At 50.5% G+C, this 15,431-nt stretch overlaps 2 protein-coding genes across 2 annotated transcripts in view; one reads left to right on the forward strand and one right to left on the reverse strand.

The window, feature by feature from the left end:
- Positions 1 to 15,431, forward strand: part of LOC119712973 (uncharacterized) — a 672,213-nt gene that overhangs the window by 172,885 nt on the left and 483,897 nt on the right. The window lies entirely within an intron of this gene.
- On the reverse strand, positions 9,102 to 9,869 carry LOC139999791 (olfactory receptor 14C36-like). The gene has a single exon (XM_072029415.1). It carries the CDS (start codon positions 9,867 to 9,869, stop codon positions 9,102 to 9,104), a length of 768 nt encoding a protein of 255 aa, XP_071885516.1.

A 15,431-nucleotide genomic window follows, 5' to 3' on the forward strand; every position in this document is an offset into this window, starting at 1 on the left:
TTGTGTTGCCTTCTTTTCCATTATTATATTTTGTCTTGTTTTCATATTTCATTATTTTTAACTGTTGGTGCTTCTGCTTTTCAGCCCCCCTCCCCCCCCCCCCCCCCCCAAATCCTTTCACTCCTACCACTGATATTAAGGAATGAACATGCATTGTGTCAGATGAAGCCCGTCCAAGCCTGTTTAAAAGTGTGTATCAATGTGGATTTTCTTGTAGCAAAGTAATAACTGTATATGAATTAAATGGGACTTTTTCACTTCTTGATGGCTGAGCTTTCTGTTTAAAGCTCAGTATTGGTGGCATCAGCCAAAGGGAAAGTACAAAATCCCAAGTGGGAGCTGGCCTTGGAGATGTCTGGCTCCTTCCTCCTGTTGGAATCTGTGGCTGTGTGTGGGGCAGTGGTGCTGGGCCAGCCCAGAGTCAGGCCTCTGGACAGGAGCCACAGCACTGCAGCAAGTTCCCACAAGGCCACCACCCCAAAACTACTGCCAGGCCCCAGCCAGGCCGGCCTCTCCCCTCAGTCACAGCAATGATCCCAGGGACCAAGAGACACCTGGGGCAGGATGTGAGGGTGGGCAGCACCAGCCCCAGCGCTCCTGGCAGCCCCTCTGGAGCCAGAGCAGCTCCCACAGGTCAGGACCAGACCCAGTGCCGCCCACAGCGCTGGGGGACTCTGGAGGCTGCAGGCACTGGCAGCACCTGCTGGGAGACCCCAAAGCCAGGGCTCAGCATCAGTGCCTGGAACTGCAGCTCACACTGCCTCCTGTCCTGTGTCCCGACCTCTCTCAGGAGCACTGCTGGGTGCATTATTCCCTTCCTGGGTGTGGAAAGGAGCTTATGGAGCACTTCTCTGCTCACCACTGGAAATTTTAAATTTTAAATGATGTTAAGGAAAAAATATCACCTCTGAACATGAGAGCTGAACCAAGCACAGTCCAATGTGATCTAACCGTCAAGTTACTCCATCTGAGGGCAGGCCAAGACCTCAAAAGGTTCCTTCCAACTCATAATCCTCAAGGAAGAAGGTGCTGCACAGTGGACCCAGTGGCTGGGGACACTGCTGTGGGTTGAGACATTGCCTGCTTTTGTAAACTCTGCTCATCAGGGTTACCTAGTGAGTGAAGTCATCCTAAAAGCAAGCTCTGTTCCATGGACACGAGGACTCAGACTGATTTAAGGTACCACAGAAAAGTTCTCAGAAATACTGCCAGGTATCACATAACTACAGAACATTTGAGGTTGGAAGGGAGCTCTGGAGGTTTCCTAGGCCAACCCCAAGCAGGATCAGCCTGAGCAGGTTGTCCAACTCCATGTCCAAATGGGTTCTGACTGCCCCCAGGGATGTAGCTTCCACAGTTTCTCTGAGCAACCCGTGCCACTCATCAACCAAAGTCACAGTACAGAAGTGCTTTCCTGTGTTCACATGGTATTACCAATGTTTCATTTGGTGCCCACTGTCTCACTGGGTGCCAGAGAAAAGACTTGGGCTGCCTTGTCTTTATCTAATATGGATAAGACCCCTCTCACGGATCTCATGGGCTTGCCATTCCAGAAGGCAAGGTTGGAAAGAGTGCAGCAAAGAGGGCAGTGAGCAGTGCCTCAGCTCTCCCTATGGCCTTTGCCACCAGGGCCCTCCCTTCATTTAGCAGTGGGTCTGCCTTTTCTCTAGCCTTGCTTTCACTCCTGATGTACTGATTCACTTCCTGTAGAAGTCTTTCTTGTTGTTCTTCATGTCCCTTGCCAGATTCAACTCCAGGAGGCCTTTGGCTGGCCTAAGAATAACACTGCTCATAAATTTAACATTGATGACCTAGAGAAACCCGTTACATGGCTTGTTCCCTGCTGTGCTGGTATTCTAGCAGAAATCTGGTTGTTTCAACTTCCCCTGTGAGGAATGGCACCTGCAAACATTTTCCAGTTTTCTGAGGAAGGCCATAGCTGCTGCTTCTTCCTTACAGGAGGTCTCTAGGTGACAGCAACTACAAGGTCACCCATGTTGGTGTGCCTGCTCATTCAAAGCCATGAACTCTCATCAACAACACCAGGGCAGAGCTCCTTGCATTGCTGCTGCTCTCCTATAGAAATGTCTGCTCCCCCTCCGTGCCTTACAATCCTGTCCACTCCTGTCTGCACTCCTCTTGTGGGCTGTCACACCATCTCTGCTATCCAAAATGAGACCTCTGTAACCACACACAGAACTCTGGTTACTCCTTCTCTTCTACACACTGTACACATCAGCGCCCTGGCACTTCAAGGAGATGCCCAGCAATTCTGATTTGCCAGAAAAGATATCACAGGATCACAAAATTACAAAATGGTTGAGGTCTGGAAGGATGCAATATTGACTCCACATTGCTCTGCTCGTGACTGACCTCCACCTACACTGTGTGCCCCAGGGCTGTGAGCCCAGCTGTCCAGGCACTTTTCAGTTCACCTCACTGCCTCCTCATTCTACTCAGACGTCATCAGCTTCTCTATCAGGATCTTATGAGAGACATCTCAAGAGCCTTTCTGAAGACAAGGCAGACAATATCCCCTTCTCTCCCCTCACTTACCAAGGCAGTCTTTTCATTGGAGAAGTCTATCAAGTTGGTAAGTCATAAGAAACCCTTGGTGAATCCATGTTGACCACTCCTGATCACTTTATTGTCCTCCATGTGCTTGGAAATGTTTTCCAGGATTATCTGCTCCATCACCTTCCCAGGAACTGAGGAGGGGCTGTCTGGCCTCTAGTTTCCCATGTCCTCCTTCTTGCCTTCCTTGAAGACAGGGGTCGTATTTGCCTTCCTCGGCTCTGCTCTGGGCTTAAAAGGGAGGTTCAGGGGAGACCTTATCATACTCTACAATCACTGTAGATGGGGCTATAATGAAGTTGGGGTGGGTCTGTTTTCCCAAGCATCAAGTGATAAGACAAAAGTGATAAGACCTAAGTTCTGCCAGAGGAGGTTTAGATTGGATATTAGGAACAATTTGTTCTCTGAAAGAGTTGTGAAGTATTGGAACAGGCTGCCAAGGGAAGTAGTTGAGTCATCATCCTTGGAGGTCTTTAAAAAACATGAAGATGTAGGGCTTCATGACATGTTTTAATGGTGGACTGGGCAGTGCTAGGTTAAAGGTAGGACTGGATAAACTTAAAACCTAAATGATTCTATGATTCACTGATAAGTCTGTGCTCTGGCCTTTTGGGTATTGGTTGGAGTCTGCCACGTGTGCCATAAAGATTTGGCTGGCTCATAAACAGGAAGGATGTGTGAGGGAAGTCCTAGCACAGGTGTGGCCATTGCTTGACAGCAAAGAGATAAAAGCAGGATGTATCCAACTTCTCTAACCTTGCTCTCTGCTCTGCTTAGACCTGAGATGTAAAGGTGAAATGTGCCAATATGTGCATGTCCTGGGAACATAATCTCCCTTCCAAGTGATGGGAAGAAATATATTTTTGGAAAGAGTTGCTTTTGTTTTTCTTTACATAAAGGGGGATGTCATCATCTTGCTGGTCCATGTACATGACCTATTAAAAAAAAAAGGTGAGAATTTGTGGACAATCATAAAAAGTTCTGAAACTGAAGTCTTCTTACAAATTTAATACATTAAATTAAGGAATTTTCCACATACATTCAATTTGGCCTACAATGTCCTTCAGGACTTGATTCAGTTGCCCACAAAGATGTTGCTGCTGCCTCAAGGATGTCGTGGAACAGCTGAAGCACCCATTTGGGACTAGGAGATACACAGGACCTTCTGTCTTTAAAAAAACATGTTCAAAGTCCCTTAGAAGACATTCAGAATTAATATCAGTTTGAGGTTGCTGGTATCATTTTATCTGTAGGTAGACTACTAAAAAAAAAACACACAGCAGAAAGAAGGGATTCTTAGATTCTTTCCTATAAGTGTTATTATTATTATTATTATTATTATTATTATTATTATTATTATTATTATTATTATTATTATTATTATTATTATTATTATTATTATTATTATTGAAGTCAGTCCCTTTAAGGAGATTCCTGGCATGTCCCTAATGAACCCCATAGGAATTGAGGACTTCGGGAGAATTATTCCCAAAGCCTTGGCTTGTGAGGGAGTTTTGCATGTTGATTCGCCCTCTGCTGCCAAGTTCCTGAACTGCAGATCCTGAAGCAAGTCTCTGAAGAAGTAAAGGACAGAAGCAAGCCCCCAAATGTTTGAGGGTGTTGGCCAACCCTGATGAGGGCCATCCCAGAAGAGACCACGAGGGAAATAACCAGACAAGGTGCCTGTCCATGGGAGATGGGGGGAGGAGGAAATCAGAAGCACTGGTTACAGGTGGAAAATCAAATGGAGAAGTTACTCTGAAAGCCCTTGATGTGTTTCACCAAGGGGGATGGCCAAGGCCTGAGCGCATCCCCTGGGAAGGGGGATCGTGCACTTCCTGGGCTGCTCGGGGCTCTGGCAAGGGCAGTGTGATGTGGGGGTGTGTAATTCCGAGTGTAGGACACTGGTAGGACACTTGCCAGGCTCTGTGGGGTTGAGGAGGTAACAAGGCCCTGGGGCAGTAAGGGACCAGTGTCCGCTGGTAAGCCTCAGTGGAAGAGGCTGCAGCTGTAGCCCTAAGGACATCAGTTCCACTGGGGGCCCCAGCCCCACAATGGCCCTCTGCCATCCCCCTCCACAGCCTGTCCCAACTTTTCCTCTACCTGTGCTTGCATCCCTGCATCCTATTACCACACATTTACTTTCCCAGCTCACTCTGACCCCATGATTGTCAAAGCTGTCCTAATTTCTCTCCATCCTTTCTGGCTTTATCTTGAAATAGAACCCTTTATTTTTCTGAGGATTTACCAATATCTGTGGTTTCCTCACAACACATCAGGCTTCTTCCAAAGCCTGACCCTGTTGGTCCTCTATCAGCCAATATGTCCCAGACCTATATTCGCCTGAATCATCTCTGCACTGAATCTCTACATTGCAGCCCAGAACTCCTCATCATCCTTCTGCAATGGAAAAGGCCACACTAGAGCAGGTACACCTCTGAAGAGAGTGTGGCACATGGATAAGTGCACAACACAGAAGGTATACCTGCAAGCATCCGTGACCGCTGGTAATTCCATGACACAGTAGGTAAAGCTCTGAAGGGAGTAAGACTCATGAATAAGGCTGTGTTGGAACAGATACACCTCTACAGGGCTGTGGCCGGTGGATGAGCCCAGGCTGGAGCAGGGGTGAAGGGTGGAGCTCATTGCAATGTCAGATTTTGCGGCCTGGTCTGTGCTGTGGTTTAACCCAGCAGGCAGATAAGCACCACATAGCCATGTTCCACAGCAGGAAACACTCGAACCAATAACAGAGGAGCCTCACAAGGAGCAGTGCAAGTGCAGCAGTGACCTAACCTGAGCTGGCATTGGTGCCCTCTCACTCCATGTAACATACGTCTTCTCCTGTCCTTTGGGGTCACAACAACAGATAGAACCCAATTCATGGACTAAATGGAATCACTGAATATTTTATGGACATTTCATTACGTAGGCCCATAGACTAAGGGAATTATATTTGTGTTTTAATTGCAGGGTGTTGATTAATGAAGACTTATTGGAAAGTCTTGAACCTGTCATTGTATATACGGTAGAGAATAAGAGGTGGATATTGTCCTGGTTACATCTTGGGTGACTTTTTAGGCTCTGAACCCAGCTCAGAGAGGTGGTTTGTTCCCCCCCAGAAGGACACTGAATGGTTAAGTCAGAAGTCCGTATGTGTGCCCTGTATAGATGAGGCTTCAGTGTGTACATTTTGTTCATGTACTGAGGCAAATCTGAGTGAGCACAAATACCTTCAGCCTGTGTCCATTCCTCCCTCATGCCATACAGTATCTCAGATGAGTGCAGAGCAGGGCAATGCACTGCAGGGCTGGGGTGCCTCCCAGCATCTGGGAGAGGCAGCAGGAGCCAGCGGGACACCAAAACCACTGCAATGGCCTGCCTTTGGGTGTGCAAGGCAAAGACTTGTGTGTTCTTGCCTGTCTCCTGCATCACCTTCCCCTGCCTTCCTGGACTATGTCAGCAAATGTGCCAGAGGGATCAGAGAACTTTCTGGAGACTTAGAAGGACGTCAAACCTGTCTTCCAGAAGAAGAGAAAAGAGGGTGGGAAGAATTAAGGCTGGTGAGCCTCACCTCAGTCCCTGGGAAGGTGATGGGGCAAGCTTTTCCACAGCCACCTCCAGGCACTTGAAGGACAAAAACAGGATTGCTGGACCCATAGGGGAGGAGAAAGCAAGTGACACTGTCTACCTGTACTTTAGCAAGGTTGACATTGCCTCCCAGATACTTGTAGTGAGAATGGTGCTATGTGGATGTAACTAATGGATGAGACTGTGGGTGGGAATTTGGCTGGACAATCAGGCCTAAGTGCCATCCGTTGTGCAAAGTTTCCCTGTCAAGCAATTCCTAGCAGCATCCCTCAGTGATGAGCAGTTGTGCCAACACTGTTGAATGTTGTTATTAAATCTCGGAATTACGGGATGGAGCATGCTTTCAGATCCTTTCTGATTTGTGCCAAGCCCAGAGGAGCCCTTGAGAGACCTTGTCTATTTAGTTTGCTTTGACCAGGACAGTCCAAGAAGATGTCATTCAGGGGTCTCCTCTAATATCAGATATTTTGCAATTCAAAGATTTGTTCCTTTGGAGAACTCTCTGAAGACATAACTCAAAGAGAAAGAAAAAGAGAAAGGCAGGGTAGAGGTACATCATGTGCCACTCTGAACGCAGTAGATCCTAGGAAGAATGTTTCTAGCAGTGGCAGAAAAGTTACTTGACACATTTCATGTAAGAGGCTTACTTTTTTATCTCATCAGGGGCTGGCCCACAAGGAGAGTGTTGGGTGGGTATGTTATAAAGAGGTCTGTTGTGCCTCAGAAACTTCAAATCCATTGGAACCGTCTGGTCACCTCTGACTCTGGAGCTGACAGGCCAGCAGCAGTAACATGGCTGGGGACAGGGCCTATGAGGTGACCTCTTCCTGAAGCAGCTGCTGTGTCAGCCCTTGCCTCCTGGCTAACATCTGTGCTTTTCAGCTCACACCTGCCAGCATCCCTGATAAGGCAGCAGAAGGCACCTGCTTGGCACACTGATTGTGAGATGCGCTCTGTCTGAGAGCCTGACAGGCCCCATGCAGGAAGAGGCCTTGGGTGTGAGTTTTCATGGGGGTTTTCCTTCTGCCTGAGTACGTGGTAGGACAGCAGCTGGCACACAACTTGGTCACATCTACCTGAGAAGCTAGAAGGCCACCAGCAGGCATGTGGAGAAGACCAAGATCACTGGCAAGGCTGGAAGGCACCAACTGAACTAAGGTCTTTGTCCCCTTTGCTCTTTGCTAAACTGAACCAATCAGCTTCAGCCCCTGGAATCTAACTACAACAGAGCCTGATAGACCCCATGCAGGAAGAGGCCTTGGGTGTGGGTTTTCAAGTCCCTTCTGCCCGATTATACGGTGGGACAGCAACAGGCACACAGCTTTGTCACATCTCCCTGAGAAGCTGGAAGGCCAGCAGCAGGTATGTGGATTGGAAGATGCTGGTAAGGTTTCATCTGTCTGATCAGCTCACAGTGTACCAGAAGGCTGATGGGTTAGGACACCTGCTTGAAGGGTGATTTGGGGGCAGGGATAGGACAGTGCAGGACAGCCTGCGTTGGAGAATACCAAGAGCACTGACAAGGCTGGAAGGCCTCAACAGCACTAAGGTCTTTGTCCCCCTGGCTATGGCAGTTGTCTCGGCTACTGAGGCTCACGAGGACACATGCTGTGCTCATGACAACGGGGCCTTGTTGCCTCCTTGCAACCCAGTGGGGAGGCCAGCAGGTGTCATAGCGTTGTCCTTCACACAGCATCACACACCCCACATCCCACTGCCCCACAAAGAGCCCTGAGCCATGGGTGAGGGACAGGACCTCATCTTTCCTCAGTATCAGAGTCTCCTGCACAGTGCCTTGGACTATCTGTAATCGTGGCCTCTAATTGTCTGCTGTAACAAGTCCATGGGGAGTCTTTGGCAGTAATGACCCTCACTGGAGACCATTAAACTCCAGGACACTTCAAAGTCTCCTTCTGACTAACTTCTCTTGCAGTTACATCATTCTCTCACTACCTGAGGTTCATGGACTCAGCACCAAATGCACCATGGGGATCATTACAATTCAGCCATTTTCATCCAGTCTTCTAGGCTTGTCCTGTTCATTAGTGAGGTATCAAAGCTGCTGGTAAAGAGGAAGTTTCAGTGACAACTTTACAGAAAGCAGTTTCTTTATTTAAGAGTATTTTTCATTAGTTCAGAGTTTTGAGAAGAAGTGATAGCATCATTCTCTAGTTGACATTGGTCCAAAGTTTCTCCTAAGGAGCTCTGTATGTGTAGGAAAAGCAGTCCCTTGAAGTCCTAGACTGTATGGATAACCTTGCTCCTCCCCTCCTCGTGCCCAGCACTTCTCTCAGCAGCCATATGGGACTTCCCATGTGGGAATGTTTGAGATAGGAAATGATGTATAGAAACACAATTACCGAGTTGGCTGTGAGTATGATGAGATAGAAAACGAATTCAGGCAAGCTTGAAGCTCCCTCAGGATCCAAAAACCAACTGGGTAGGTGAGATGTATTTGTATGATCAAAGAGTAAGGGCAGGGGAATCTGGAGAAGAATGGAGAGTGTGCGTGTCCAGATAGTCTGCTGGAAAGGTGGCATCCAATATGGTCTGTTATAGAATCATAGAATATCCTGAGTTGGAAGGGACCCTTAAGGTTCATCAAGTCCAACTCTTGACACCGCACAGGTCTACCCAAAAGTTCAGGCCAGGTGGAAATACCTGAAGGACTGTGGAGATTAAGTGAAGTCCATAAGAGACAGACTCCTGGCAATGAAAGTATGGGAGAAGATGAGTACTTTTTCTACTCCTGCAATACACATCCTTAAAAAAATAATATTCTAATGTCATGGGGAAAAAAAAAAAAAAGAAAAAAAAAAAGAGAGAGAGAAAGTAAGCATTACATTAGAAGTGTTCCATCATTTCAGATGATTGTAGTGTGCTGATCAAGATAAAGAAAAGAAGCCTATATCTGCTGAAAGGTCCAATCAAATTCCTCAGCACATCCTGGAAAACATCTGTGACATCACTTTCCTAATGGCTTCCTTGAGCTCCTGGTTCCTCATGCTGTAGATGAGGGGGTTCAATACTTGAGGCAGCACCGAGTATAGAACTGCCACTGCCAGGTTCAGGGATGGGGAGGAGATAGAGGTGGGCTTCAGGTAGGAAAAAATGCCAGTGCTGATAAACAGGGAGACCACGAACAGGTGAGGGAGGCACGTGGAAAAAGCTTTGTGCCGGCCCCGCTCAGAGGGCATCCTCAGCACGGCCCTGAAGATCTGCACGTAGGACAGCACAATGTAAACAAAACACCCCAAAAACACAAAAACACTAAATGTGAGAAGCCTAATTTCCCTGAGATGGGAATCAGAGCAAGAGAGCTTTAGGATCTGGGGAACTTCACAGAAAAATTGGTCAATAACACGGCCTCTGCAGAATGGCAGTGAAAATGTATTGGCAGTGTGGAGCAGAGCATAAAGAACCCCACTGCCCCAGGCAGCTGCTGACATCTGTGCACAAGCTCTGCTGCCCAGGAGGGTCCCGTAGTGCAGTGGCTTACAGATGGCAACGTAGCGGTCATAGGACATGATGGTGAGAAGACAATATTCTACTGAAAACAAAAAGAAGAAGAAAAAGACCTGTGCAGCACATCCTGTGTAGGAAATGGCCCTAGCATCCCAGAGAGAATTGGCCATAGCTTTGGGGACAGTGGTGGAGATGCAGCCCAGGTCGAGGACAGCAAGGTTGAGGAGGAAGAAGTACATGGGGGTGTGGAGGCGGTGGTCGCAGGCTACGGAAGTGAGGATGAGGCCGTTGCCCAGGAGGGCAGCCAGGTAGATGAGAGCAGGGGACTCTGCTGTGGGCTCTGCAGAAATCAGGCCTGTCCTGCAGCTCAATGTGAAAACAAACCAGGAGTGATGTCTGAATAAATCTCTCTTTGATGTATGTGGACTTCCCAGCAATACCACTCTCAAAACCCTTGACTGCAGAATAGAGTGCATGGTGTAGTTTGTTCCAGTTGCCTGTGTCACACTCAGGAACAGTAGAAAACCCTGGCGTTTGTATTCCAGGTAAGATCTTGTGAGTCCCAGCTAGCAAAATGACTACCCTTAGTGCAGTAAGGACAGTCTGTCCATATGTCCTGGTCTCAGCCAGATTCCTCACAGGCTCAGTCCAGTTGCCCACATTTAGCAGCCCAATGAATGGAATCCAGTCCTCTGGACTAGAGGAATTCCCTGGAAGGAGGTTCAGCTTTTTCCTTTCCCATAGTCTCCATTGCCATACGTAAGAAGGGGGACTGGGCATTTTCCTTCTACAGACAGGTCTGGGGGGTGGGACCCATAGGGTCAGTGCTTCATCTGCATCTGAAAGCCAGATCTGCAGGGACCCATAAAACAAGAACAGCAGCAGCAGGTGCAGGAACAGAGTGAAATAACACAGGGCTATATAATAGCCAGGGGAGGCAAGGCCAGGGCCCAACAGGAACTGACAAGAGTCTGCTCTACTGCATTTCCTCCTGATGAGATTAAGAGTCATGTCCTGAATCCTGTGAGCTTGACTGTAAACAGGGAGGTGCCATAAGACTCTGTTGGCACGGTCCTGCCATTCCCTGCCCATGCCTCTGCTGCCTGCACCTGTCCCTGCCTGCAGCTGGGTCTCTGTCCCCACGCCTCCTGCCTGCAGCTCACAGCCCCCACCCCATCAGAGCTGGGTGCTCAGCTCTGCCCTGCAGACACCTCCTGGCAACAGGGCTCTGCCCAGGGGCAGCTCGCTGGGGGCACGTCCTAGAGCCCCGCTCACACCAACCCTGCTGACACTGCACACGGCATGTGAGGTGGTGGAGCATTCTATGGGCTGAGGGGCAGGAAAAGGACTTGCTGTGGCCTTTGTAAGGCTTAGATGTAAAAGCCTCTATCCTGAAATAGCAGACTTTATTTCTATTCTCACTGAGGCAAAGAGAAAAATGTAAGGAGAGAGTATGAGTGAACGAGGAATTCTCAACTTTATCCCTGCTCTTTTAAAATCCCCTTGAATACATCCTGCTTGCACTGTGGAGCTGTGAGCAGGCTGCCCCAGGCAGCAGCCTCCCACCAGCAGCAGGACCCTGCCCTGCCGGGGGGACTCCTTCAACCCGCAGCTTCTCCCATGCAAATTCCCATGCAAATATCTCTAGTGGTCTATGCTGGGGAAGGGGAAGACACCAAGGGTTGTACTGTGGAAGGCATCAGCATTGCGGGAGGTGCACGGAGGTGCCCAAATCGCTCTGTCACTGACTTTCTGGGAGCAGCTCCCTCTCACTCCCTGCCCATAGCTCTGCTGCCTGCAGCTATCCCTGCCTGCAGCTGGGTCTCTGTCCCCACACCTCTTGCCTGCAGCTCACAGCCCCCATCCCACCCACTGGGTGCTCAGCTCTGCCCTGCAGACACCTCCTGGCAACAGGGCTCTGCCCAGGGGCAGCTCGCTGGGGGCACGTCCTAGAGCCCAGGTCACACAGACACTGATGACACTGTGCAAGGGGTGTTAGAGCTTTCTATGGGTTGAGGGGCAGGAAAGGGACTTGATGGGGGTCCTTGTAAACTTCCTTCTCATGCCGAGTAAGTCTCAGTCTCTTCTTGGAAATAACAGCTTCTATTTCTATTCCCAGTGAGCTAAAAGAAGAAAAAACTGAAAGCAGAGAATAAGGAAAGATGAGAGTGAAGTTCCCTTTGAAATTGCCTTGGTGTGCTGTGGATCTGTGAACAGCATGCCGAAGGGAGCAGCCTTCCACCAGCAGCAGGACCCTGCCCTGCCGGGGGGGTCCTTCCACCCACAGCTTCTCCCTGCAGCGCCCTGGGCAGCTCCCCGGGCAGGCTGAGTGCTGAGCCTGGCAGGCGGCAGAGGCCCTGCCCCGCCACACAGCCCCTGGGCCACAGCAGGGACCCTGCCCTGCACCACAGCCCTGGACACCCCTGCCTGCACCCCCGGCTTCTCCTGCCTCCACGAACTGCGGCTGCATTGCCCTCCAGCCAGACACTTACCGGGTGCAGGGCTGGGAAGTCTTCTCCCGCAGGGAGCTCTGGGCATCCTGCCACTTCTGCCTGCCTTTAAGCACTGTGTCTCTGCAGGCAGTGCCCCCAGGCCTGCTGCGCTGTGCAGAGGAGCTGCTCCTGGGCAGAGCTGTCTCTGTGCAGCGCTGCCCGCTTGCCAGGAGCTCCCCTTGGGCCCAGGAGCCCGGCCCAGCTCAGCAGCAGAGGCCCAGCCCAAGGCCTCCCTTGCTCTGCCCCCCACCAGGCTCCCAGCACATGGCCCTGGGGCTTCAGGGGAACCTGCTGGGAAACAGCCTGAAGGGATCCCTGGGCTTCCCTCCCTCACCTGGCACACACACTTTTTGACAGCAGGCTTATTTCTCCTTTTCCAGAAGGAATCAATTTCTTTGTCCTGTCCCTTTGTCCTGTTTACAAGCACGACACACAGCCCACTTGTGTCCCAATGCCCATAGCCTAGGGCACAGGCAGGAGCAGCTGGATCGTAATCTGCTGTCACAGGTCTGGGACTTTGACATCTGACGAGGTGTCGGGAGACACGTCCCTCAGCTTGGGGCATTGTGCTGGATAGGGACATATGGATGGGGTGATGAATAACATAGTATTGTCCTCCATTTGCAGGAGCAGCTCCTCTATGGGATGGGCAGCAGCTTGGGGGAGCCGTTGTGGATGAAGGTCAGATGAGAGTCAGTCAGGGTGACAGTGTGGTCGTGCTGAATGGGTGCAGATTCTTCAGAAGAGACAATTGGGGATGATCAACAGGGATTTGCCCTCAGCATGAAAGAAGCTGCCTGGATGCGTCAATCTCTTCTATGGATTGGGTAGCAGATTGGGGGAACCCTTGTGGGTTCAAAATGTGCGTTAGTCAGGTGACAGCATGGCAGGAGGTAAATCTCTGAAGGCAGGCGGAAGAATTGGGCCAAGTCTTATGGAAGCCATTGGAGTAAGTTGAGTTCAATGACCCCATGTCACCTTGGGGGCCTTTAATCACTGAGAGTCACAGGACAGTGACAGTGCTCGGTGCAAACATTCCCCATGTTTTCTGTGGGTTCTTGGAGACAGCTTCTGTGCACAGCAGCCAGATGGGCCAACCCAGGTGATGTTCACCAGGATCTGGGACTTGCAAACAGGAAAACCTGTTTCTTGACACTATGTCATAATCCAGTTGCTTTTCAGCACATGAAAGGAGATGAGCTTTCACAGACAGACCTATACCCAGCACTGCACACGCTCACTCTTGTCTTTCCCTGCAGCCCACTTGACATGGTCCAGCTGACACGGGACCAGGTACATCTGTGTGCAGTACGGTCAGGGGCTGTAGTCCTGCCTTCAGCATGCCACAGGTCTCCTGAAATGAGAGTTTAGATCCTAAATCAGGATGGCTTCCTCCTCCATTGTGGACACCAAGACACAAGTGGTCTCCTGCAGGCAGATCTGGCAGCCCAGCTGCAAGGGGCAGGCTGCCCCCCCACCTCAGTCTCTTCTGTGGTCTCCACCTCTTCTGAAAGCCCAAAGCTGTGCACCGTGGGGAGGCTGTGGCAGCCTACCGGAGAGCATAGCATCCATCCTAGACCATTCTCCCCACTCCCCTTTTTGTCTGCAGCACTTCCCTACTCATGACATGTTGAGGGTACGTCTGCCCTTCCCTCGTGTACCACCTCTGCCTCCTGCATGGCAGACTGGGGGATGGTGCTGAGGCCCTGGCATGTACTCCAATTCACTCTGTAAAACACATCCTTCTTTCAGAAGTGAGTTACATGCAGTTAGGAGTTCAGGCACACCGAGGGGCTGTTCCATCCCAGGTGCCTTTGCTCCCATCTTTTGAAAAATCCAGGCCCCAGGACAAGCCTCAAACCCAACCAGTGTGGGAGGGCTCCCAACAGCAGAAGCATGTTGGTAAAAGGGGGCAGTGCTGGTATCTCCAGGGCTCCACTGCCTTTATTCCATGGCCTTTGCCACCATTTGGAGATGTCCCTGTACTCTTCCACATCCCAAAAAGAACTGGGTAGAAGGGAAATGGCTGTTTCTCAGGACAAGAAGGGAAATCTCTCATCTCTCTCCTGAGCTGTGCCATCTCCTTGCTGCTGACTTCACAGGCCTTATAATGACACGTGCTGATGTCACAGGGGGATGCCCTGCATCACCAGGATATCGTCACTGGAGCAGTGGCAGTTCTACCACTTCCTTGCAAGGACTGGTCTGTGCTGGGCACTGCTTGGGTGCTCCCCAGCGCTGTCCTTGTGTGGCCACGAGTGGGGTCAGCAGGCAGCAAGCTTGCACTGGGCGACCCTCGCTAATGGGCGGAGGAACTGGGGCACCTTGCAGAGGAGCTGTGGTTGAGGAGCCAGGGCGGGCATCCCTTGTCCTGAGGGATGCTGAGGGCCAGCAGCAAGTGAGATGGAGGGCTGCTGGAGGGTGACCATAACCACTGTCCTGAATTCCCTGTTCCCAGTGCTTCTGCAGCTCTCCCCCAAAGGTAAGGGTGTCAGGAGCCCCTTCCCAAGATGTGTCACAGGGGCTGTCAGCTGTCCAAAGCTGCAATTTCTGGGCTTTGGGGGGAGGCTGGAGAAGGCTGGTGGCTGCTGTGAGAGCCCTGCCTGAGGGTCCCTCTGAACTCAGGGGACAATGTAGCAGCCAGGACTCCTGGGTCCTGATGCTAGGGATGACCTTATCCCTAGGGCTTCTCCAGGCATGCCTCCTTGCTCTGGGGGACAATGCAGGGCCAGGTTTCCCTGGGAAATTGTGCCTCTTTGAGATCTCGCTCTGGGAGGAAAAACATTATAGAATCATGGAATGTCCTGGGTTGAAAAGGACCTTAAAGATCATCTACTTTCAATCCCCCTGCTCTGGGCCAACCACTAGAGCAGGATGCCCAGAGCTGCATCCAGGTGGCCTTGAATGCCTCCAGGGATGGGGCATCCACAACCTCTCTGGGCAACATGTTCCAGTGCCTCACCACCCTCTGAGGGAAAAAAGCTCTCCTAATTTCTAGTCGAAATCTTCCCTGTCTTACTTTAAAACCATCCCCCCTTTTCCTATCACTACCAACACATATGAACAGGCATTTCCCCGTCCTGTTTATACACTCCCTTCACGTACTGGAAGGCCACAATGAGGTCTCGGCAGAGCCTTCTCTTCTCCAAGCTAAACAAGACCACTTCCTTCAACCTTTCTGCATAGGGGAGATGCTTTAGCCCTCTGATCATCTGAGTGGCCCTCCTCTGGATCCATTCCAAGAGCTCCACATCCTTCTTGTGCTGGGGGCCTCAGGCCTGTACGCAGTATTCCAGGTGGGGTCTCACA

The sequence above is a fragment of the Anas platyrhynchos genome, chromosome 30 (assembly GCF_047663525.1).
Source record: "Anas platyrhynchos isolate ZD024472 breed Pekin duck chromosome 30, IASCAAS_PekinDuck_T2T, whole genome shotgun sequence".
Taxonomy (NCBI): Eukaryota; Metazoa; Chordata; class Aves; order Anseriformes; family Anatidae; genus Anas; species Anas platyrhynchos.

Excerpts from the sequence above, each read along its gene's own strand:
- LOC139999791 (XM_072029415.1), bottom strand. The coding sequence starts at position 9,869 with ATGTACTTCTTCCTCCTCAACCTTGCTGTCCTCGACCTGGGCTGCATC.